Source organism: Prosopis cineraria, unplaced genomic scaffold (genome assembly GCF_029017545.1).
Source record: "Prosopis cineraria cultivar Desert tree isolate PC_DT_omini unplaced genomic scaffold, ASM2901754v1 PC14, whole genome shotgun sequence".
Lineage (NCBI taxonomy): Eukaryota > Viridiplantae > Streptophyta > Magnoliopsida > Fabales > Fabaceae > Prosopis > Prosopis cineraria.
The window spans coordinates 1,908,986-1,932,518 of record NW_026555345.1 but is presented as its reverse complement, the minus strand read 5'-3'; the positions used below and the strand labels follow the sequence as shown (position 1 = coordinate 1,932,518).

Genomic DNA, 23,533 nt, shown 5'->3' with positions numbered 1-23,533 from the left:
GGTGTGACCTGGTCAAAGATCACATGACTCACTCTCAAACCATAGCTTCCCCCTTTCTCGAATCTCTAGTGTGTCTCATACTCTAGACTATTCTCCTCATTGAACTGGTGGAGAAAGTTAGGTTCTAGTCCCTTGACAATAGGACAGTCCCTCAACAAATTGTGAGATAAGGCTATATCCTCGTATACTGAAGGACAGCCTAAATATCATATAAATTTTTTTCTACTCCCAATCCTTAAGCGAACTCTCATTCACTGATCATGTCATAAACAATGCTCACTCTTTTCATAGTTTCATTTATTAGTTATCACAATAATCACATTAGGCTCACAATCGTGCGCTACCTAATTGAGCATAAATTCTCATTTTTACCATAACACATAGACACATCACTCTTGACCTCTTCTATTCCTCTTTCTCATATTCACCACCAACTACTCATTCATAACACAACACGAAAATATTTTTATTTGAAATATTACATATACTATTGTAAAAACTCATTTCACCAACAACTTTGCATGTTTAATACACATCAAGTAAAACATGTAAATACAATATTTCATCGCATGTTACAATCTTCACAAGTCATAATTTGCAAACTAAATGTATAATTATCATCATGAAGCAATTAACATATAACTATCCAAAATAGGATTCTCCTGGTTACTTCAAACCTTTGAAAAGTCAAAGGTTTATCTCTCAATGTTATGGCTTTCAAACTTAAATTTTCAAGTCAAGATAAGTGTCCAAGAGTTTAATCTACAACTTATCAAGTCAACTTTCATTAACATTGCCAATTTCACACATTTCAACTCTAATCTTCCCTTTCTAGATTACCCAATGCCTATATTGCTTACATTTAGATTTACCTATTGGGTTTATTATCTATCTATTACATCATATAACTTCATTAAACACCCACATTGCATCAATACCTCAATAACCATAATAATGATAGATTTAATGTCCATTTTTAAACATTAATGAAGCCTATCATCTAACAACCACCACAATCATCAATACTAGATTTACATACTCTAAACAACTCTCATTAACTCGATTTGAGCTAATAAATTTAGACCCATAACTTCTATTGACTAAAAATTCACTTTCACTATCAAACCCTAACTTAAATCTTTGAAAAAAATTAAAGAGAAAAAGAAAAGAATGATTTAAGGATATTACCTTAGATGATTTGGAGTTTCAAATCTTCCCCTAAGTCATGCCCTAGCAAAGCAAATGTAAGCTCTTCCATTGTCCTTTCCTTTCTATTTTTCATATCAGTACGTGTATTATTTCTATAGAATTCACACTGTGCGCGGCGACATATGATACAAAGAAGGTAGCTCTCGTTTTGTGGCCCTGTGCGTCGCGGCATGTGGCATAGAGGCTTTTTAATTTATTTTTATTCATTTTTTATTTCCCAAGTGACCAATTTCACTTTGGATCTAAATTATACATGAAAATCCAACTAAAACACTTATTATTCCCCCCTGACCACACATCATGTCAACTAACTTAATTATCCTGATTAAGCTTAGTAAGTAAAAATCAAGATGTTACAATTGTCATATCTAACATATTACACAATTTGTCCTAAGTCCTTGAGGTTTGGTCTTGGTAATTGTTTGGCTTATGGCACTTTGTTTTGGTCTTGGACACCTTTAGGCTTTTCAAAGTGAAAAATGAGTGATTTTAGTGCTAGGTGTGTGATTTCTTAATATGATAAAATTTTGAAATACAACTAGTGCCATTAGCTAATTTATTGAATAAACTTTCTGCGAACACCTATATCACTCCAATCGAATGTTGGATGGAGGCCTGGATGCATTAGAAGTTCACCCCCGATGTTGTGTATTTGACAACAGTTGCATTGTTATTTCTATATAATGCATTGTAACGCATGACATAAAAGACACTTATCACGATGTACAAGTATGTTGGATGATGGTGGATGGTCTCAACATCATCAGCCATAGTGAACGTACCATTGGCTGCAACAAATGATTATGATTTTTGGAAAATGGTCATTTAAATCATATTTTAAAAGGTTTTCTAATATAATTAAGAGATATCTCATGCTTTTGGATACTTTGTAACTCTAATTTAGATATATTATTGTTTAATTTGGGTGTTTACTTTATGAAACTTGGGATCTCAATAATTTGAAAGATTTGTTTTCTATTATTAATGATCGATTTTATCAGTTTCTAATATAGTAGTACTAAATGTGCCATTTTAATTCTTTCTACTAGGGGAAGGTTCACTAATATATATTTTATTTGAAATTATATATTGTAAATTCAATTTTATTAACCATAGTAAACCTTTAAATTAGTTTTTTCTTATTCTACTATGGTTAGCTATTTTTTTAATTGCAGTTAATTTTTTTCTATCATGATAAGATGGTTAGAATGGTTAATCCCTAATTACCATAGTATTGCATGGTATTATTGTTAAGTTTGTTGAGTTAATGAGGCAATATTACAATATTGACGGAGGCGAAGGTCATAAACCAACATCAGAGTCGGAGGAGATTGAAGATAGTGGTAAGCAAAAGGAAAAGGCAATGCCAAAAGAGACCTTCAAATCATGTGTGAGACTTGTTGCTTGATGAGGCCTGTACTGGAAGTGAATGTGGCATCTAGAAGGTGAGGATAAAGTGGTAAACAAACATAATAGAATCGAATTATTTAGGTACCGTGATGGAATCAAATTCTGACTAATTTGCTATAATTGAGATTCTTGAGAATATAGATTCAGTTATAAACATGCTCGTATATGGTATCTTGTTCCAATTCCTTTTTCATCTCCGTGATTCTTGTAGACTAAATATGACGTAAGTATGTGTCCTATTTTAACTGGTATCTTTTCTTGAAGAGGTTGGCAACAGAGATATTTACACATTCAATACATTATTGTGAATACCTAACCAGTCATTTTGTAAATGAAAATATTTTAATTATGTCATACAAATTTTAAATTTCACAAGAAAAACTTAATCTCTTGGCAAAATTGTGTGTGTCAGTCATTCTAAAAATTCATATTGATTATAACATCACAATTTCATGTAGCAACATGAACATAACACATTATGAGTTTGAAAGATTTAAATCATCTAAAATTGAGATTCTTGAATTTCTTAAAAGTTTTTCATTTTAGTAATTTTTATAAAATATAAATTTTTTTTATTCATTAAAAAGATACACTTCATGTAATTTATAAAATATTGATTTCAAAGAATTTAAATCTAAGTTTGAAATACTAAAAAACACATGAGTTCAGTATTACCTATCATAATTAAAAAAGCAAATGACTCTTAGGGCAAGTAAAATCTAATACAGCCATAGGCCATAGCCATTTCAAAAGTAGTTCAGTCTCCCCACTGTATCACTGTCATTGTTATTAGTATCAAGACCACACTTTAGAATATTATTATTAATATTATCCTTTTATAATGCTATCTTCATTTATACATAGGTAAAAATAGAAGCAGGTAATGGTGATAATTCATGCCGACCAGTCAAGCCTGAGACATATATTTAGTCAAATAAAAAATTACAGATGAAAGGCTTTGAATAAAGATCAATGATCTGAGACGTTTATTGGATAATTACGTATGAAAGTTTTTTTAAGAAAATTCAATAAAGCAATTAGAAATTCAAACGCATGGGCATGTTAGTAGAATATGAATTTTCATCTTGAAACGATGAATAATAATAATAATAATAATAATAATAATAATAATAATAATAAGAGTCTCAAAATACAATTTCCATAAAACCTTTTTTCCCCCTCCTTTGGTCGGACATAGAAGCAACTAGAAACAAGCTTTCGTGTTAATGTGTGTTTGAACGTGTAAGAACACTAATTCAAACACAATCAGAATAGAGAGGCCTCCTTTTAGCATGAGAACATGTATAATCTGAATTTTCAAAATGTTTTCTTCCTCGTGCAGCGGAGCGCAAGTTGTGCAAGGTATTTATTTATAAATCTTTTTTTTTTTGGCGTATCATACCAAAATTATAAGTTTTATATCTTCAATTGACAATAAAATAAAAATATAATTAATTAATTATATCTAAGTAAGTTATATATATATAATTAAGGTTTAAATAATAATTTGATCCTTAAATCATAGGTTTAAGAATATTTGGGACCATAAACTTGTTTTTTCTGTAATATTTTCTTTCAACTTTTGATAATTTCTGTAATGTAGCTCATATTGTTAACAAAAATTAATTTTGATCATTAATTAACTACAAAATTATAAAATAGGACATAAAAAAGTTATAAAAAGTGATCAAGAAAATTTTTTTAATTCTTTTTTATAATTTCTTGTGTCCTTGTTTGTAATTTTTGGGACTTTTTTTTATAACTTTTTTGGTTCTTTTTTATTATTTTTTGATCAATTAATATTTAAAGTTAATTTTTATTAATAACAGGGATTACATTTTATCGTTCTCAAAGGATGAAAAAAAATATTGAACAAAAATCAAATTTAAAATTATAGACTTTTGATATGTTTGGAGTTAAATTACCCTTTAGGCCTTAACCCTATAATTGAATTAGGCGCTTATCCTTTTTTTTTTTTTTTGAAATGCTTAAAATTGAATTAGGTGCTTATGAGCGTTCTCTTATTGACAACAGTTCTGTTTGAGACCTAATCAGATAGTGTGACTTTGTATTTCTTGTTCCGAAGAATGAAAAAGGCATAGAAACAGGCTTCAAAAAGGCCCAATATCTGACATGGGATGATCTCCGCCTTCGAGTTTCGTCAGTCGTCACTGTTGAGGTGAGATGCCCAAATTTTCACGTGAACGCCAAAAAAAGACAAAAGGAAAATGGAAAAGATATCATTATCAAATTGGTAGGCTAGTACCTAGTATCGACTAGTGAAGTGACGTTTAAATGGACAAAAACAAAAGTGGAGATGGAAAACATGTGATTTGAGCATCTGACTTTATTGCCGGGGTCAGTATTGAAGAGCCGATGTTCCTCCAATAATGGATAGCAAGAATGACGTGGGCACAAGGCGTCTAAATGCATGCTCTCCTGATTTACGTGGTGCTCAATCCTCCGCGATATTTAATTTCATATTCTCATTTATTTTATTTATAAATTATTTTTAGAAAAATTAATCTTTTAATCCTTTAACTTTTAACTCACTTGTAACTCAATCTCTCAATTATGACTCGCTGTGACTCAATTCCTCAACTATAACTTACTGCGACTCAATCTCTCAACTTTTGACTCACTTATAACTCGGTCCTTATTTTTTAATTTTTTTAAAAGTTTCTTATCAAATAAGAGGGATAAAAAAATATTCATATATTATTTTAAAATAGCCTCCTTTTGCTTATTGATGTAAGATATAAGCTAACATAAAAAAAATTAATAAAAATTAAAGGACTAATTTGTAAGTGATTCAAAAATTGAGGGATTGAGTCACAACGAGTCATAGTTGAGGGATTAAGTTATAAGTGACTTAAAAGTTAGAGAACTAAAAGATTAATTTTTTTTTATTTTAACATCTTCATTAAAATAAAAAATATTAAACTTCATTTATTTTATTTAAAAATTTTAAAAATTTTATTATTTCTATTAAATATGTCGACTTTAAAATAAAATACTCTTGCATTTAATAAATTTTTTCATATTTAATAGAAATAAAATAGTAAGAATAAATATAATGATGATTGAGGTGCTTATAAATAAAATTAAAATAAACATTCACTCTCTCTGCTCTAATATCATGAGAGGAGTACCTCCTCTCCATTTTGATCCCACACCAAGCTTATTATTAATCTCTTTACATACATATATAGATATATTAAGCGGCAGATTGTGTACGGGGCATAGCTGGCATAGTATTTAGGGAGAATGACAATTGAAGACCGGTAAAGAAATTACTAACATAAAGACCATTAAGTTCTAAATCATGATTTCTCAATTGTAGATTCTTGATATTTCAATTATACAAAGTTTTTTATACTTTTTAAGAATCATTATTTATCATTTTCTCTAGTGTCTATTTCGCTTAGAAATTTGCTATACTTCTTCTCAATAAGTTCAAATGAAGAAGATTAGTGGAGGCATAATAATAGCTGTAATAAAGAAAAAAATTTTATGTACTTAATATATTTATTTTTAATTAAATTAAGACATATAAATCTTTTATAAATTATGTATTTCATAATACATTTTTATTATTAATATTATTAATACATTAAAATCTATTTGTTTCAATTTGATTGAGTAAAAATATATTAATTATATAAAATTAAGTATATAAAGCTTACTCGTACCGATATACACACATGTATATATCTTCGTGAAATTTAGTGGAGGCATCTGTCCACCTTAAACTTGAATTTTATGTAGGTCTGTCTCTCTGTGTGCATATACATTATTTATTATATAATTGCTAACTCTCATCTTCTTGATTCAGTACGTTACACCGTATCTTTTTAAGTATCATATTAAAAAAATTTAAGATATTTTAAATTTTTTAAGATGTAATTAATACAGTTTTTTAAAAATATTTTAAATTTTAATTAAGAGTATAATTAATAATATTTTTAATTAAAATTATTCATTAAATAAGAGTAAACATAAAAATAATGAACAATTTTAAGTAATATTAATTATTAATTAATTTATTAAAAGTGTAAGTTAATTAAAAATTTATAACATTACTGATAAAAATTGGAAAACCAGAGGTTACTTGATTGAGTTACAAGAGAAGGAAAAAAAATGTTGAAAAAATTCCACCTAGAGTAATATATTAAGCTTATATATATATACACACTCCCTCTATTTAAAAATATAAGAAATTTTTAATTAAATTTTATCCTTTAATAAAGTAATTAATTACTTTCTAACTAACCCTATCTTTTCATTTTTACCCCTATTAAATATTCTATAATAAATATAAAGTCATTATCAACACGGATACTTTTAAAAAAAGTAATAATTGCACCTCGAAAGATTAAAAATACCTTACATTTTTTAATATTTAATTTATTAAAAAATATCTTATATTTTTGACCAACGTGAGTATGATTAAGGGTAATTTGAATTCTTAAACTGTACACAAAATATTACAAGTATTTTTAAATTTAATTATAAATCAATTTTATCTCTCAACTTTAAAAGTTTTATTTTTTATCATTTGTTGTTTTCTCGCCAACAGTTAACCTTTAGAGGGCTCAATATTATATTTTTTTAATATTTTTTATTATAAAATATTTGAGTTAAGAGAAAAAATATCCTTAATTTAATAAAAATATTAAAAAAATAATAAAAATTATTAATAATTAATAGACATTAGATATTTTTAATGTTACGTGATTTAAAAAAAATTTAATATTAAAGAATAAAATTTATTTATAATTAAATTTAGATACATTTATTATCTTTTATATATTATATAAATGAAACATCAGCAAAAGAAAAAGGCATGGGAAAGAAAACAAACCAATTAGAGAAAAAGTTCTAATAAGTGGGCCACATGGACCTCCATTCTTCACTCTGTTGCCTGCCTCTCTCCGTCTCCGTCTCCCTCCCTCTCTCTCTCTCTCTCGGGTCGGCTCCGAGGAAGGCGTTTCTCGTGGCTGAGGATCCAAGAAAGCGATCCTCTGTTCTAAATAAATTCGAATCTGGGTCTTCCCCTTTCCTGGTTGTAAAATGCTTCGAAAACAGACAGATTAAAACAAGATAAAATATTCTTCCAACTTTTTTTTCCTTCACGTTGGGCCATCAGCATCTACTCAGGGGATCCTAACTTGTGTTTATCCTGCATCGACTCTTATTTCTGGTTCCACGGTTTTCCGAGTTTCTCTGATCACCCACTCTTTCGGCTTTAAATTTTACAGGTAAAGCATTTCTTTCTTCAATTCACCTTAACTGTAATTCTGCTTGTTTTTCTGTTTTTGGGTTTTGAGTGTCTTTTCTGCTATCAATTCACTAAAATTGTTTCAAATTTCATTATTTTGGCTTGGGACATGTACTTCAATTGCTGGATTCTATTTTTCTTCTTTTGTAGCTTGCCCTCGTCTTCTTCCTTCCTTCTTTTCTTTTGTATTGAACTTGATTATGGTGGCGTAGGTTTTCAAAATTTAGTAGAATTTGTGTACCGAAGAAAGTGCTGATATCAGGCAATTTAGCAGTGACGTATGGAGTAGTTTTGCCTTCATATTGACTCCCCATGAATGCTTGGTTGCCGTTTAATGATGGTAAGCAGAGAAAATGTGACATGCTACTATATGTATTAGATTTAGATAAGTTAGTGGTTCGCTGACAAAGGGGCTGGATTGGACGGATTTTGAAACCTGTAGGGAACCGAATTGTGAACAAAAGTGTGTGTAGGGCCAACTTGAATAGTCTATTGGAGGATCAAAATATGATGTTTGTTTTTAGTTAAGGATACCTTTCTGGTTGTCAAACATCCGGATGTTTTTCCCTGTTTGAGTTGACTCTATTTTCAGGTGACATTTGGGAAATACTAGGATGAAATTGTGTCATGCAAGAGAAAATTAAAATGCCTGAAGATATTAGTCAAGCATATCATGAAAACGAGGCAATGGATGCTCAGCCATTAAATGGTTACCAATTAGTATGGATGGCTCATTGGAAGCACACAGATTTTAAGTCAGCAACTCAGGATAATAATCATTTATCGATTGATTGTGACTCCAGAAGAGAAGTCGTAGAAGACAGTGTTGCCGAGCAGGATAATGTACAAGGTGGGCCAGATGTTGCAACAGATACTTCTACAAGCACTGGAGCAATCAGAGAAGCAACTAAGGCTACAAAGGCTACCATCATGAATGGGAATCTACAAGAAAACCCTGGAAATTTAAGGATAAGAAGCTTGGATTTCAAATCGTATCCTATTTCTGAAAAGAGAGATGGTAGTTTGTCTCTAAGGGGCGATCAATGTGCTATTTACCATAGCGAAGTTATGAAGTCTCAAACTGATGCAAGCTTTAAAAATAATATTGTTTCTCCGGGGAAAACTGAGATTCGTTTGCATTCTGAAGGATTTTTGCCTACTAAACTATTGATGAATTCTTCCAATGCCATTGAGAAGAACAAATTAACTGTTTCAGCATCTGCTTGGAGTGATGTAAAGTCAACTTCTGACATGATGCCATATGCATATAACAAAGGCAAATCTTCAATGCCCACCTTAACACATGGGCAGCATGAAATATATCAATCAAGCTACAACTTAGCATCTAGGGAGCATTTCACAAGTACTAATCATCGGAGCTATTCATCTCTTTTGATTCATGAGAAGACAATGAGTAATCTGTTGGACCCCCAAACATCTGGGTTTTCAGGATTGATGTCGAGTAGTCTTGCTCAAGAACAACATGACCATCATTGGAAGACGCAACATTATACTGGTGCTGCAAAGTGTGCAAGCCTGACCAGCCCTTTTGAATCAAGTAAAATAGATAACTTTTGTCATGGAAGCTCTCCTGTACTTCAAATGCCCAGTTCTGATCATGATGCAAAGACTGTGAAGATATTTACCCCCATAGAGTCAGGAGAAGAGTCATCGAGAGGCCGCACCAAAATCTTTCAGACAGCTCACCATTTTCCCATGTCGGCAAATACTGATGTTTCTGGAAAAGGGCAATTCTTCAGAGAGTCAGTAATTACCACCAAATTCAAAGGAAATGCTTCCAGTGAGATACCTTATTTCTCCTCATCCACTGGTGAGAATGCTCTGGAAAGTGCGAAGCTGAAAACACCAGGGAGCTCTACGAATAGGGAAGGAAAAAGTGTCCAAGATGTTGAAACTATGACAATCCTGAAGAATGAATCATCTGCTGAAACTGAAACCATGGATATAAATGCCTTACAGGAGGATCAATTTCCTGGTAAATCTGCATCCTTTAAAATGAGATGTTGAATTATGCTATACCTTAGGTTTCATACTACAAATAATTCCATAAATGATAATTTCTGGTGAGTTGTTCCAATAATTTAAAAACTTCACATTATACTAAAGCTTACAATGAATTGAAGTTTCCTAGATAATATTATGAATGTTGCCCGCATGGTAGCTATTTTTTTATGATGTTTTTTAGGCTAAAGGTTCTTTTTTCTTTTGGCAGGTGATGTTACATTGCCATCAAATAAGGTGATTTCACCGTAATTCCTGATCTTCTGGATGCCCTTTTATTCTCTTTTCAAACACCTCTTTCTTGCTTAAGCACTTTGAGCAATTAACATCTTTGCTTGTTTTTGACGATTTCTCCATCGTAGTCTAGCGTATTGGAAAAACTGTTATTTCATTAATTCTGCATCCATATTGATGACAAGAAACATTTCAATGTTCAGCATGTTTACAGATACAGCTAAGTTTAATTACGTTGATTTTTCATCCCAGACGTGTATACATATATATTTTTGTTCTTATATGCTTTTTTTTTTTTAACTGGTTCTTAAAATTTCATTATGTTATGATATTATTTGATACAAAATTTGCTGGACCATTCTCCGGTGCCTTTGCTGTTCTCCTTAGAGAATTGCCTTGTAGAAAATATTTGATTGGACCTTTTTTTTTTGGGGGGGGGGGCATTTTTCAAGGGTATTATCTAATACTACCTTAAATTTCAAGTTGCTAATATGGTCGCCATAATCAAATTATGAATTTTGTAGTTCCTCAAGGAGAGTCAAAACTCGTTAACCTGTCAAGGTGCAATAACTTCTGCTAAGGAGAGGACAGAAGCAGAATCAGCAAGTGTTGCGATGCATGATGCAAACCAAGAGCCTCTTAAGCTTCACACTGTGACAGGTCCAGTGGATGAAAGGGAGACTAGCACGTCCAAAACCCAAAGTCTGGATGTAGAACACCTCCTTTACCATGCAGCAGACCACGGAAATTCAAAATCCAAGGCCTGTGGCAATGGTTCTTTTGGATCAGAACCAAGCAGCAGATGGTTAAAAAGACTCAAGCTCTCTACATCTGATTCTGCTCTTGGTAGCAGGAATGAAAAATTTGGAGAGACTTCCCATGAAAATGCACATATCATTTTCAGCAAAATTTTGAAAGGCAGAAAAACAAATTTGGAACCCAAAATAATTTCTCTCACTGAAGGGCCGAGGGTACCAGGTCTACCTGCAACTGTATCATCAAATGGCGGGTCCTCTTTCGTCAAAGCAAAGCAAACTGTAGAGGATTCGCTCTCTCATCCCTGGATTCAGAGATGGAGTCATAATGCCACTGCTTCTTCGCCTGCAAAGCATGAAATGATAGATTTAGACCCTGTGATGGAAGGGTTTCAAAAGAAGCAATTTCCAAGCATTGCTGCGATGGCACTGATGGGAAAAGCAATAGGCACTCTGCGGCCATGCGAGATTATGAAAAAGGGACCCCTTGTAGTTTGGAATACAAAGAATTTATGAAAGTATTGTCTCTGTAATTCAAATTTAGCATAAGTTATGCTAAAGGACCACAGGATAAGCTCTGGTGTGAAGGATATACTGAAGAATCCATGGGATGAGGTTGCTTCTTCAGTGGCTGATATCGTGCTGATGAGTGTGAGAACTTCTCAGGCTATATGCTAAAAGATCATTCTGGCAAGAGGTGCATTTCGTGCGGAGACTGAATGTATTATGTGTTTGTTAAAAAAATAGGTTTCTGATAGTTGAAGTTCAATATACCTACGTAACTGAGGAGCACCTGGGGGGTTTTTTATGTTAAGCCATCAGTTTACTTCATTCCCCAAAAGATGTTTCTTATTTTACCATCTTCTGAGATCTGGAGTAATCGAAATGATATATAAACAGTGCTTGCGTCAAAGGATGGTATGTATACGATATGAATTGCATATATGTTAATAGAGGAGATGAAAACCGATAGTTTGGCTTTGTGCAAAACAATTTTTGTTTGAGAGATTTGATATGTGAAGAATCGAGAATGAAAAAATACTGCTACGTGGTCCTCGTTTTAATTGGCGAAGATAGTAACCAAAATTGGGGGAAATGATAGTGTATTCGAATCTCAAGAATCTCTGTAGAGCCAAGGTGGTACACTTTATGCTCATTAACCTCGGTAAACATGAGTGAAGCGGGGAAGCGTAAACAAGATCCTATAGATTTTATCGAAGCTTCTTGTCTGAAGAAGATTTAATTGCAAAATATTTATTAAATCTTTAAATTAAATGAAAAATACTATATCTTGATCGGAATTCATTGTAAAACAAAAAACACTTGTTTAGACTTTTACAGTTCAAATAAAAAATAAAAAATCATGTATAAAAAACCACATAAAAGTCACGTGACTTTGTTTTTAGCTATATTTATTTTGCTAAAATGTTTAATATTTTCGTAGATTTGCTGACGGCGAAAAAAAGAACATATAAATTTACGGTAAAATTACTATCCGTCTTATTTTTTTAAAAAATTCTGCATAATTCTGTTACTCCCTAAAGAGCTTCTTTTCGGTTCAGCATGCATTGCTATATTTTAAAATTTTAAAATTTTCGTAGTAATAAAGTTTAATTGAAAAAAAAAAGATAATCCCACCAAAAGATTAAAAATATTCATATAATTTTTTAACAAATTTAAATGATAAATTTCCAAGCGAAAAAAAAGCTAAAAATAGTTTTACTGATGAAAATATTTAAATCTTTCATGTATTTTAAATAATCTGTACTTTAAAAATCTTTTTATCATAATTTGTGTAAGGTTATCATTCTTAAATGTAAGGCCTGTTTAAATAACTCTCAAAAGCTCATCCCAACCACATCTTGGATGTGCTTTTATCGAATCTAAAAAAAAGTTTGATCCTCCATATATATACTTTTGTCAACTGAAATTCAAACAAGCACCTACCTCTCTCTCTCTCTCTCTCTCTCTCTCTCTCTCTCTCTCTCTCTCTCTCTCTCTACAGTAGTCTTCCCAACTGAAATAATCAAGATAAGAAAGGAATTGAATATATACTTTATCCCAAAGCGGGTATACAACTTCCGAGATCAATGATCATGTACTAAAGTTCCATCTTCTATATGACATCCGCTCTGCTCCAAAGCAATTTGGAAAAACCCACCTCCGTCAATGCTAGAACTTACACATGGAGGAGCAAACTGCAGAATAACATCTCTTAGTGTGATCAATCCTGTAACTTGCTCTTTTTCATTGATCACAAACGTGAATCTGCTATTCCTCTCTGTCGTCTGCTGCATCAATTGCTTGAGCGTGTCACTTTTCTTGTTGGTTAATGGCGAGTCCATCCTAGGCACACATCTCTTCTTCAGGTGGATGCTTCTTGCGACCATTGAAGCCCCATTATCAATTTCGGTGCTTGCCTTAGTTTCCTCAGGCTTCGAGTGAATGAATTCTCCAACGGTTAAGTTCCTGCTTTTCGGACAAGACAAGCATCAGACATTCAGACTCGTATTTGGTTTTTACTGACAACTATTTTCAGGGAACCCAAAAGAGCACATGTTTGAATCCAATGACTCTTTCATTTACTATCTGTACTCCAGTTATTACTTGACCACATCGAGTGGCTAAAATTTCCAATATCAATTCCATGCCAAGAATTCAGATGTATCCGTTAACCTTACAGGCTTTGAGCCTAATATGGTTTCTCTGTTCTTGAAGAAACACGACAATGTTACTTAAAATCTTAGCCCTCCAAATTAAGAGTCAGGATTTTGAAATTATTTTCTGGAACTTTTTTATGGGTATGTGAGAGAAGGTACCATGTGAGAAAAAGCCAATAGAGAATCTATATGGGGTTTTGAGCTTACTTCCTATTTCTGAAGAGGTCGTCATTTTCTACAAGATGATAGATATCACTGTTCCTGACACAACCAATGAGCTTCTTAGTTTGTCGATCTACAACTGCAACTGTGCAGGTTCGGTTTTCCCAGAGCACATGTAAAGCATCAGCAACAGTTTGGTCCTCGAATACATAACTCGCATGTTCCTGGGCTTCCAATCTGCAGAGGCATAAAGTGAGGTTAAAGAGCTACACAAGTAAAACAAATAGCAAATAGATATATATACCGTAAGGAATGTAAGGGCTTAATACTTGAGATCTGACAAGGCCTTGTCTGCAATATTATCAAACCACTCTAGTCCGCTTGATTCAAGAAGCAATTGAACTAAAGCATTCTAGCACAAAGGCAACCATGTCACTCATTCTGCATATATAAACATTAAAAGAAATATATCTATTCATTTATGATTTGCTTTTAAAGTAATTTATGATCCGCACTACTTGTATAGCCAGCTGGTACAGAGGCCAAAAGCTCGGCAAAATGGATTTGTATCGAACCATTAGAATTTCTCTTGGCTTATATCTAAATAAGCTAAATATGACATCCTTGAGCCAGTGTACTTCTCTACCAAGAGGGTATTGTTTAAATCTTTATTTCATCTCAAACTTGGTGGATACCTGAGTGACTAAACCAATGACTTGGGGATCAGAATGCTGTGTGACCGGCAAAACACGCAGCGGATGCTTAGAAAGAAGCAGCAGCGCATGAAGAAGTGTATCATCCAAATGTACAGGGAAAAATGGTTCCCAAACAAAAGGCTTAGCTAACTCGCCGACCTAGTAAAGATGGAGTAGAACAGAATTGCAAATGGTTAAGAAGTTGATCAAACACAGCAATTATGATAAGGGATAGAGAGAAAAGTAGAGAGGAACCTTGGTGTGTCCAATCTTAGGAATCTGGTCCAGAGTGGAGAAAAAACATGTGCCTTCAAGACGATTCTTCTTGAATTTTTGCGTGAAATTTTCGTACTCCTGAAAAAGATTTTTTTTAGTCAGAATGCTTTGCCATCACAGGATAGATTTGGAGAAGACTGCCGGTATAACTTAATGAAGCTGGGATGTCCAATATTTTTTGTTTGCCCTGTGGTTGTCCAAGAGCAAAGATAGATGAACCAAAATATAACTTCTATTCGTTGGTATTGCATGAAACTTTATTTTTCACCCTTGAACTCTCATTGGCTCGAATTCTCTTTTTGTCTCCCCATGTTTTCCTCAGATAGAAATTATGAAAATCACTAACAGATTAAATACGCTTGTAAGAAGATATCACATCGAAGAAATCCGCAATTCTCGCGGGCAAACATCAACCACGATTCATGAAGTAAAACGACGAAAATGAAATCAATTTATATAAAAACTTAAAAATAGGAAAAGTACATATTGACCAAGTAAATAATATTATACCTGAATACACCAGAGAACCATGGTTGAGAAATCAAGGAAACCGATATACCGATAAGAAAATTCCATGCGGGGTGCATCGGGGTCCAAGACATCCGCAATGGGTGCTCCGAAGAGGTCGTTTTCGTACAGCATGCGAATCGCATCCTTTACACTGTCCCCAGCTTTCAATTCCAAAGCTTGAGAAAGAAAGACGGAGATGGAATCATAAAAGGAATGACCAGATATTCAAACTGGTATGTTTCTGAAACAAAGGCAAAATCGACGAAAACGATTCAAGTACCGAATGAACTTTGGATGCCGGATATCGAACGAAGGGGAATGCGGTCGAGAAATTGTTGAAGAGCGGAGCCAGAATCGATCTGCGATTGCTTATTGTCGTCGTCGTCGTTGTCAGTTGCAGCATCTTTTGAGTCGTGCTTCGCTTTGTGCAGTATTTCCTGCATGATGCTTGATTCTGATTGAACTCACATTGGCTATTTGCGCTTTGAATTTCAGTTTCTCCAATTTTGCTTTCACCATTGGTTCTCACCGCCATCTCAGGCGATTGACTCTAGCACGAATCCTCAAGTTCGTTATACGTGTTTTGCTTTTGGTGATCACTGACCCTGGCAGTAGCCACGAGGCAGCAACACGTTCATGCCAAGTTCCTCAAACTTTTTGTGCACCTTCAATGTATTTCCCACTAATAAATTATATTTCCTCAACTTATTTAAAATTAAAAAAATAAATAATTTTTAAATAATTTATAGATTTTATAAAAAAATTATCTTATAAAGTTTAATAAAAAATAGAATTATTTTATATTTAATTATAATAATTAAAAATAGTTATTAATTAATTATTTTTAAATTTCATGATATCTTTCTTTATTTTTGTTTTATATAAATGACTTATTATTATATTATTTGAAAATTTTATAATATCTTTACATATTTTATTTTTTTAAAATACTCTCTCTCATCTATTATATTATATTATTTTTAAAAATTATTTAAAATAATTTTTTGAAATACTCAAAAATCTATTTTTTAAATTTTTTAAAAAATGATTTTTTATAAAATAAATTAAAACAAATGGGCTTTGAGTCACACAAAAAGAGTTGGTCTCTCGAATTGTTAGAAGGTATTCACATTTAATATTTAATTTTATTTTAGGATTATTTTTAATATAAAAATATTTGCGAGCATTAAAAGATATAGTCTTTTTGTTTAAAAATATAATTATTTTTAATTGAATCTCACTTCTCAATAAAATAATTATTTAATTTTTAACTAACTCTACCTTTTTATTTTTATTCATATTAAACATCCTACAATAAATATAAAGTCATTATGAATAAGAGCACTTTAAAAAAATAATGATTACACTTCAAAAAATTAAAAAAATCTTATAATGTTTAACATCCAACTCTTCTAAAAATAATTTATATTTTTAAACGGAGAGAGTATGTATATTTCCTCAACATTCGTCTGTTCATTCAGCTAAAAAAACAAAAACTATTTATATATGACGAGCGTGAAAAATTCACGTATAAATTTATATTTTTACGTTTATCATTTCTTTATTTTTTTAAAAATATATATATATAAAATATATTATGAAAAAATGATAATTAGATCTTAGAACTTTGATTTAATAACAAATAACAGTTAGGTCCCTCCGGTATTTTCCTCAGATCTAACTATCAAACCTAACTATCATTCATCCTTGTATTATTCTCTCTTTTACCTTCCATTTAGGCGAGAAGAAAAGTTGAAAGAAAAAAAATTAAAAGAAAAAAAATTAAAAAAAAAATATTATCACTCAGATGGATAGGAAAAAAATAAAGAGAAAAGAAAATGAGAAAATATCACAATAATTACATTACCCTTATATTAATACACACACATATATGTTTAATGTAGTTATATGTATAAAAATATATTGAAAATAAACATTATATAAAAATTAACATCATTAAAATAATTTAAAATCAAATTAGTTGGTAGAAATTACTTTCATGTTATTATATTTTAAAACCAAATAATTTAGTAAAAATATGTTATTTTTTATTTACAAAAAATAAAAGTGGATAATTTTTTAAAATTAAATAAATAAATAAATAAATAAATAAATTTCAATTTAGTTCTTGATTAGTTTCTGAGAGCATTTTGCTTTTACATATAGTCATGAGTTTCATAGCAAGCATATTCATAAAAATATGTAGCTTGTAGAGAAGATAGAGACATGCACAGCTCTGAGATAAAGCAATGTGAGGTCATTGACTTTAAGTCAAAGACTTTCATAATCATAAAAATTATATGAATCAGCGTTAAATTATTTTTATAATAATTACCGTCACTTATTATAGTGTAGCAAATATAATGTGAATCAAAGTGCTAATATCCTAAGGCAAAAAATGGAGGGTAGAAGATGACAAAACAAAAAGTTATATGCAAAGAAGCAGAAGTATAGATGTAGAATAAACATTTTTCTCCCAAAATCTCTCCTTTTGTGGAGAGAAAACTTGAAGGAAAAATATAATAGATCTCATATCCCATTTTCTCCTCCACTTCTCCTTTCTCATCCAAATAGGAAAAAAGTTATTTTCTCTCTTATTTTTTTTTAATATTTTCTCCTCATCCAAACAAAACATTAAAAATCCACAGCAGGTTTGTAATGTATTATAAAATATCTAAAGTCTTCTCTCTCTCTCTCTTTTCAATAAATGTAGTTGTGTGAATGTTTAATAATAAATTTTATCAATTATATGTTTATTATGCTAATAAAAATAAATTATATATTTAATATATTTTATTAATATTAAACTTAAAAAAAAGAAAAAGAAAAGGCAAATGACCAGGCGTCATCCAGCCGTGGCTCCGACTAGTGCGGCCAACCTCACCATCATTACATTTGACGATTCCCACTCGACGAACTTGTTGCTTGGTCATGAATTTAGCCCAAATTTTGTTAAACCAAAAACTATTGTGGTCAACCTCACCATCACTACATATGGGCACAGAAAATTTGTGTGAAAGGAAAACGTGCTTCATTTTATTAACGTTCATGGATCTTCACATCACACTTTATTAACTCTTTTTACATGCAGCAGAGCAGCTTCTATTTTACATCTACCAAAATGGCCGCTGCTCCTGCAACTGCTTCCTTCATTGCACAGAGACAGACAGGAAACTGGAAACTGTTAGCCTTTGTGTGTCTCCTCACAGTTGAAGTTTCCTCAACATTTTTCCCAGAACCTTCACAACTCAGCTGGTGAGACTAAGCATAGCCACCACCATTCATATCACACTGCCATCTTCAATTGTAGCCTTCTCCAAGATGACAGTGATCCCTGATCGTATGTAAAATCCATCATCTGGCCTAGCTGCTTCTTGAACACCATCTTTATTCATGATGACCACATCCTTACCGATCTTCGCATTCTTGTCAATTATACAGTTCCTTCAACAGCAACAATGGTTTCGATATTAGCATTGAGCAGATAAATTGCTTTTTCTCTATTCATGACAAAGATACAGTAACCACACTGTTTACAACTTTGAAGGCCACTGAATTAATGAGATGATAGTGTCCATCTTAACCTTAGGACTTAGTATGACTTACCTGATTTTCGTATTGCTCCCAATCCCAATTGGGACCTTCCTTTCTGCTAGCAGAGAAGCAATTTCAGCTTCTGTTTGGTAATAGTCTGCTCCCATCATTACAGTGTCCTGTAAACCATTATTTTAGATAGGAGGAATCTTATACGGTGTAGTCTACACTCTAGAACCCTGAAGTTTATATAGTTAAGAACTAGTGATCGCTTATATTTACCAGGAGCTCAACACCATAATCCAAACGAGAACGTTCGCCCACAATGGAATGCTGGACCGTACATTCTCGAAGGAAACATCCATGAGAGATAATTGCGTCCACAATCTACAAGACCCAATGATGAGAAGCAAGACATACTATGAAGTTACTAGCACACTTCTAGTTAACTTGCTAAGCTGTCTTACCTGACACTTATCAATCTTCGTCGGTGGCAGGAAACGTGGAGATGTGAAAATGGGTGTCTTGGGATCATAAAATTCAAACTTCGGATTCTGTGGGAGGGAAAGGATAGACCAGATATTAGTTTCCCTCAAAGGAACAAGGACACTGTCAACAGTTCTGGCCATCAATTGAAATAAGAGTTTCACTGTGATTAGGCCTATATATTACACAAAAATTGTTCAAAGCACAAAGCAACCAGTGCTACATTTCAAAGAAATCATTATATGGCTCTTTTGGGTCTACACATTTAGAAAGCTATAATCTGCAATGAGATGGTGGCCGCATTCTTAGTGTTGAAAGTAAAACAAGAGATAGTAAAGCATCTAGGGTTCGTGGTTTAATCAATGCATGGTTGGTATACTAAAAAGCAGGGAAGACCATTAAATAATGATATACAAATCTGCCAATCATAATATCTTGAACCCACCTCTTCCGTAAGAGCAAGGTTAGCATCGTAAAAGGACTCTATAGTTCCAATGTCTTCCCAATAGTCTCTGAAAAAATATGCCTGCAAAAACAATAGGCGTATGAGTAGTATAAGTGACTTGCTAAATGCACAAGTAAAAACAGAAAAAAGAAGCCAAAACCCACATATATTCACGGCTGGCAAGGTGACTATGCATAATAACATTGCCCAGAGAAAAGGGCATTCAGCTTGTGATAAATGAAAGCTAAGATTTAATATTAGAAAAGAGAAACATCTTGAAGAGAAATCTATTATGGATTTTCTCTTACCTGGACATTATGTTCTCTCACAGCTGCAGGAATGATTTCAGATCCAAAGTCATTGGATGTAGGATATCTCCATTTCAAAAGCTTGAGCAGAACATCTGTCTTAAAAACATAAACCCCCATGGACGCTATATATGGTGACTTTGATGCATCTTGGTTTGACAAACCGATAAAGGAGGTATCTACTTGCTGTAAAGAATATAAACGAGACATAATTATGTTGACATATGTTATGATATTTCTATAATGTAAAACAAACACATGGAACCTTCAATTTTGCAAAATGATGACACAATTCTTGAAGGAATAATTGAGTTTTGATTGGCACAAAAGCAACCAAAGTGAGCTCTGTTTTCAATCAAGTTCCTTTTAACATGTTAAGTTCATCAATTTTGAGTAAAATGAACTTCACAGCAGATATTGCCGTGGTAAGATATTCATTCCCAGAAGGGTGGGAAAAAGACTACATTGAAACTGAAGATGATAATTTATCTTAGCTTTGTGCCATTGACCAACTTCAAAAGAACCGTCTGGAAAAGAAGACAGCTGAAAGAGTGATAATTTTAGCTATTATAGTAATTACCATTGCTTTCAGATCAGCACCCTTTGGTTTCTCTGAAAATTGGGTGATGCGGCCTCTGCCATCTACCTTGACCAATCCATAATCTGAGGCGCGACTGAAAAGCAAGCAATTGGCAATGAATATCAAATAATATTAAATTTGAATTGATTCATTTCAAGTTATCATTTCTATATTTTCCCTCCTCCTCTTTCCAGCATTTTTCATGTTCAATAAAGTACGCAGGTAATTTGAGTGAAAATAAGTAAAATAGTTATAAGTTGATATTCTTGCAGCATCACATGTCATAGTTACAATCAAGCAGCAAACTTGGCCAGACCAGGCACAACAAAAAGAAGATTGAACACACCTATCACCCGCTGGGACGCATGAAATTGTAATATCAGCATTTCTATCAACATGACTCTGTTCATTTATCATAGATATATCAGGAAAAAAAATGAAATTTAAAGGAAGAATTAATTTATTTGAATAAATAACATATTGCATACCTGCACAAGGTCCATGTAATCCATTCTATATAGATGATCTCCTGCCAAAATCAGTACATTCTCAACGTTTGTGTTCTTGGCATCCTACAAAAATCAACCAATGGCAATCCCGTTTAAGTTGAGAATAAAGAAGCAAAGCTGTATATATTACAATAAGGTAAATACTGAGTTTGTTTTACACCTCAAACACCCATGTAAATTGTCTCACAGCATCTGCAGTCCCTTGGAACCATTTCTTCCCAGCTTCTCCAGGTGTCTGTGTGGCTGCTAGAACCTGTTTCGCATTTGAGTTATCTTTCAATCATCATGAGTAAGGACTTGCGTTAGAAACACTTGGGGTTGAACAATTTTCCCCCACCCAAAAAAAAAAAAAAAGAAGGGAAGATGCCTCATACTTTCTGTATCAAGTGTAGCAAACAAACAGGAAACAGAGTCTTGAAGACTGTATATAATTTATTATTATTTTAGTGAGAGCAAAAGATTCATTTTTCTCTTGTCCAAAGTTATTGTCAATTTTAAGACATGTTTATAAATGTTGTGCATGAAATCATCTGAGCATATGATGGCCTGCAATAGTTTCTCTCCATTAGTTGATGCATACCTCCACAAATCCATCCCCAAAGCTGACACCGTTTCCAAAGTAGGTGCGTGAGATATGACGGTTCAGGGATGCAGAATTGAATTGGGTGAGTACAAAGATTTTGTTAATGCCACTGTTAATACAGTTGCTCATTGGGATGTCTATAAGTCTGTAGCATCCACCAACAGGTACCTGAAGATGCATAACATAAGGTATCATTATGAGGACTCCAAAATTTGGCGTGTTAAAGATCTCTATCTTCTGAAGTTAACCTCAGTATCGATTGGCTCAGATAAAATTGTGTTGCATCGCTATAGAACTTAAAAAGTTAATGGGAGAATGACAAACAAGGACCTCATAAGAAAATTATTATAAAACAACGACCAACAGGTTCTTCTTTTACATTAATTTCCTTATTAGGTCTTTAATCGTCGTTCTCCCAAGTCTAATTTTGTTTCAAGTTCATCCGTGAAAAAATGATACCGAAGAGTCCTTTAATAAACTTAGAAGTAGCAGAGCAAAAAAAAGTTGAAAAGCCATAGTTCCTCTTCAGAGGACCAAATTCTTCAGTGAGATGCTATGAACTATCAAACATATTCCACTTACAGCAGGTGTTGCAGCTCGTTTGGTGAGGGGAAAGAGTTGTATTCCAGGTCCTCCACCCAATATGATGGAAATTACATTTTTGGGGTCAGCCTTTCGCCTCAGAAACGAAGGAACCTGTAAAGTCTGGTACTCAACCTAACATTAAGAACAACAACCAATTACACCTCAACTGCTAAACAATGCAGCCACAAAAGAAACCCAGTTAGAGTTAAACTTACCAGAGATTCTTCGGTATCATTTGATGTAAGAACAGCAGAAACAACGCCGGGTCTGATCTTCTTGACCCTCCTCTCGTGTCTCAAACTTGAAGTCGACTGATTCACAGAAGGGCTGATGCAATTCATGCTTTTGATTTTTTCCCCAAAAAAACCATTATCTTGGCGAAAGAAATCGCCATTTCTTGCATTTGGTAAATGGTTATTGGCTCTCAAGGTCACACATGAGGAAGCCATTGGCGAAACAGAGCAGAAAGTTCAGGTGCCCAAAAGAAGAAGTGTATCAATGGCAAGAACTGGAACAAACAGATGAAGTCAAATCTCACAGACTTGAAAGTCCGACCACAAGGAACCTAAGTGAACCTCCAGATACGGCACTAACTTTTCTCGAATATTCAAAGTTGCAGTTAGAGAATAACGCAAATCAAGAAGATGAAACGCGGAAATGTAAAACTAATCCTTACCCTTTACTCAAAGTTGCTAAAAAAGAAGAGATATTTGGAGCTTAACAAAATGGGGATCCAGAGAAGCGGTCAGAGTCCAGAGAGATTATGGAAAATTGAGAAGCTTTGGGATGAAAAGTCAGGGGCACCCCAATTGTGAGTGTGAAATGCGATCAAGTGGTGTTTAAGGCAGTGGTGGACTTCATCGGCATGTGAGTCCTCACGAGACGAAAAAGGTGGCGAAAATCACCCTTACTTCCTTGGCTTTATATTCTCCCTCCATTGAATGAACGTATGATATTTTTAATTAAATTTTATTTTTTAATAAAATAATTATTTAATTTTTAATTAATCTTATTTCTATATATTATTCTTATTAAATACCCTATAATAAATATAAAATCATTTTTAATAGAGTTACTTTTAAAAAAGGCAATGATTACACCTCAAAAGACTAAAATACCTTATATTTTTTAACATCCAACTCTTTAAAAAATGTCTTATATTTTTAAACGAAGTAAATATAAAATATTTTAATCAAATTTGATGAACTAATAAAAATTTATTGTTTAATAAAAATCATATAAAATCACAATAATTTTTTAATTTTATTTTTAATAATATCATAATTAAT

General features: G+C 32.6%; 3 protein-coding genes across 4 annotated transcripts; 1 reads left to right on the top strand and 2 right to left on the bottom strand.

The window, feature by feature from the left end:
* The first annotated feature begins 7,532 nt into the window (after positions 1 to 7,532).
* LOC129293701 (uncharacterized) lies at positions 7,533 to 11,824 on the top strand. Of its 2 annotated transcripts, XM_054931787.1 has the most exons (5): positions 7,533 to 7,880; positions 8,113 to 8,240; positions 8,493 to 9,896; positions 10,134 to 10,159; positions 10,681 to 11,824. In XM_054931787.1, exons 3-5 carry the CDS (start codon positions 8,528 to 8,530, stop codon positions 11,425 to 11,427), a joined length of 2,142 nt encoding a protein of 713 aa, XP_054787762.1. In that variant the 5' UTR covers positions 7,533 to 7,880; positions 8,113 to 8,240; positions 8,493 to 8,527; the 3' UTR covers positions 11,428 to 11,824. The 2 variants fall into 2 exon arrangements, with proteins under 2 accessions (XP_054787762.1, XP_054787761.1); XM_054931786.1 differs by lacking the exon at positions 8,113 to 8,240.
* Positions 11,825 to 12,849: 1,025 nt separating this feature from the next.
* LOC129293788 (SNF1-related protein kinase regulatory subunit gamma-1-like) lies at positions 12,850 to 15,806 on the bottom strand. The gene is made up of 7 exons (XM_054931896.1): positions 15,495 to 15,806; positions 15,215 to 15,390; positions 14,684 to 14,782; positions 14,429 to 14,587; positions 14,063 to 14,145; positions 13,779 to 13,970; positions 12,850 to 13,380 (listed from the first exon to the last, which is right to left on the bottom strand). Exons 1-7 carry the CDS (start codon positions 15,655 to 15,657, stop codon positions 12,999 to 13,001), a joined length of 1,254 nt encoding a protein of 417 aa, XP_054787871.1. The 5' UTR covers positions 15,658 to 15,806; the 3' UTR covers positions 12,850 to 12,998.
* Positions 15,807 to 18,222: 2,416 nt separating this feature from the next.
* LOC129292220 (glucose-1-phosphate adenylyltransferase large subunit 1) lies at positions 18,223 to 23,125 on the bottom strand. The gene is made up of 14 exons (XM_054929780.1): positions 22,921 to 23,125; positions 22,460 to 22,752; positions 22,242 to 22,376; positions 21,657 to 21,827; positions 21,237 to 21,329; positions 21,056 to 21,139; positions 20,914 to 20,969; positions 20,568 to 20,661; positions 19,988 to 20,173; positions 19,680 to 19,760; positions 19,216 to 19,302; positions 19,031 to 19,135; positions 18,821 to 18,927; positions 18,223 to 18,658 (listed from the first exon to the last, which is right to left on the bottom strand). The coding sequence occupies exons 2-14, from the start codon at positions 22,691 to 22,693 to the stop codon at positions 18,496 to 18,498; spliced, it is 1,596 nt and encodes a 531-aa protein (XP_054785755.1). The 5' UTR covers positions 22,694 to 22,752; positions 22,921 to 23,125; the 3' UTR covers positions 18,223 to 18,495.
* Between the last annotated feature and the right edge of the window lie 408 nt (positions 23,126 to 23,533).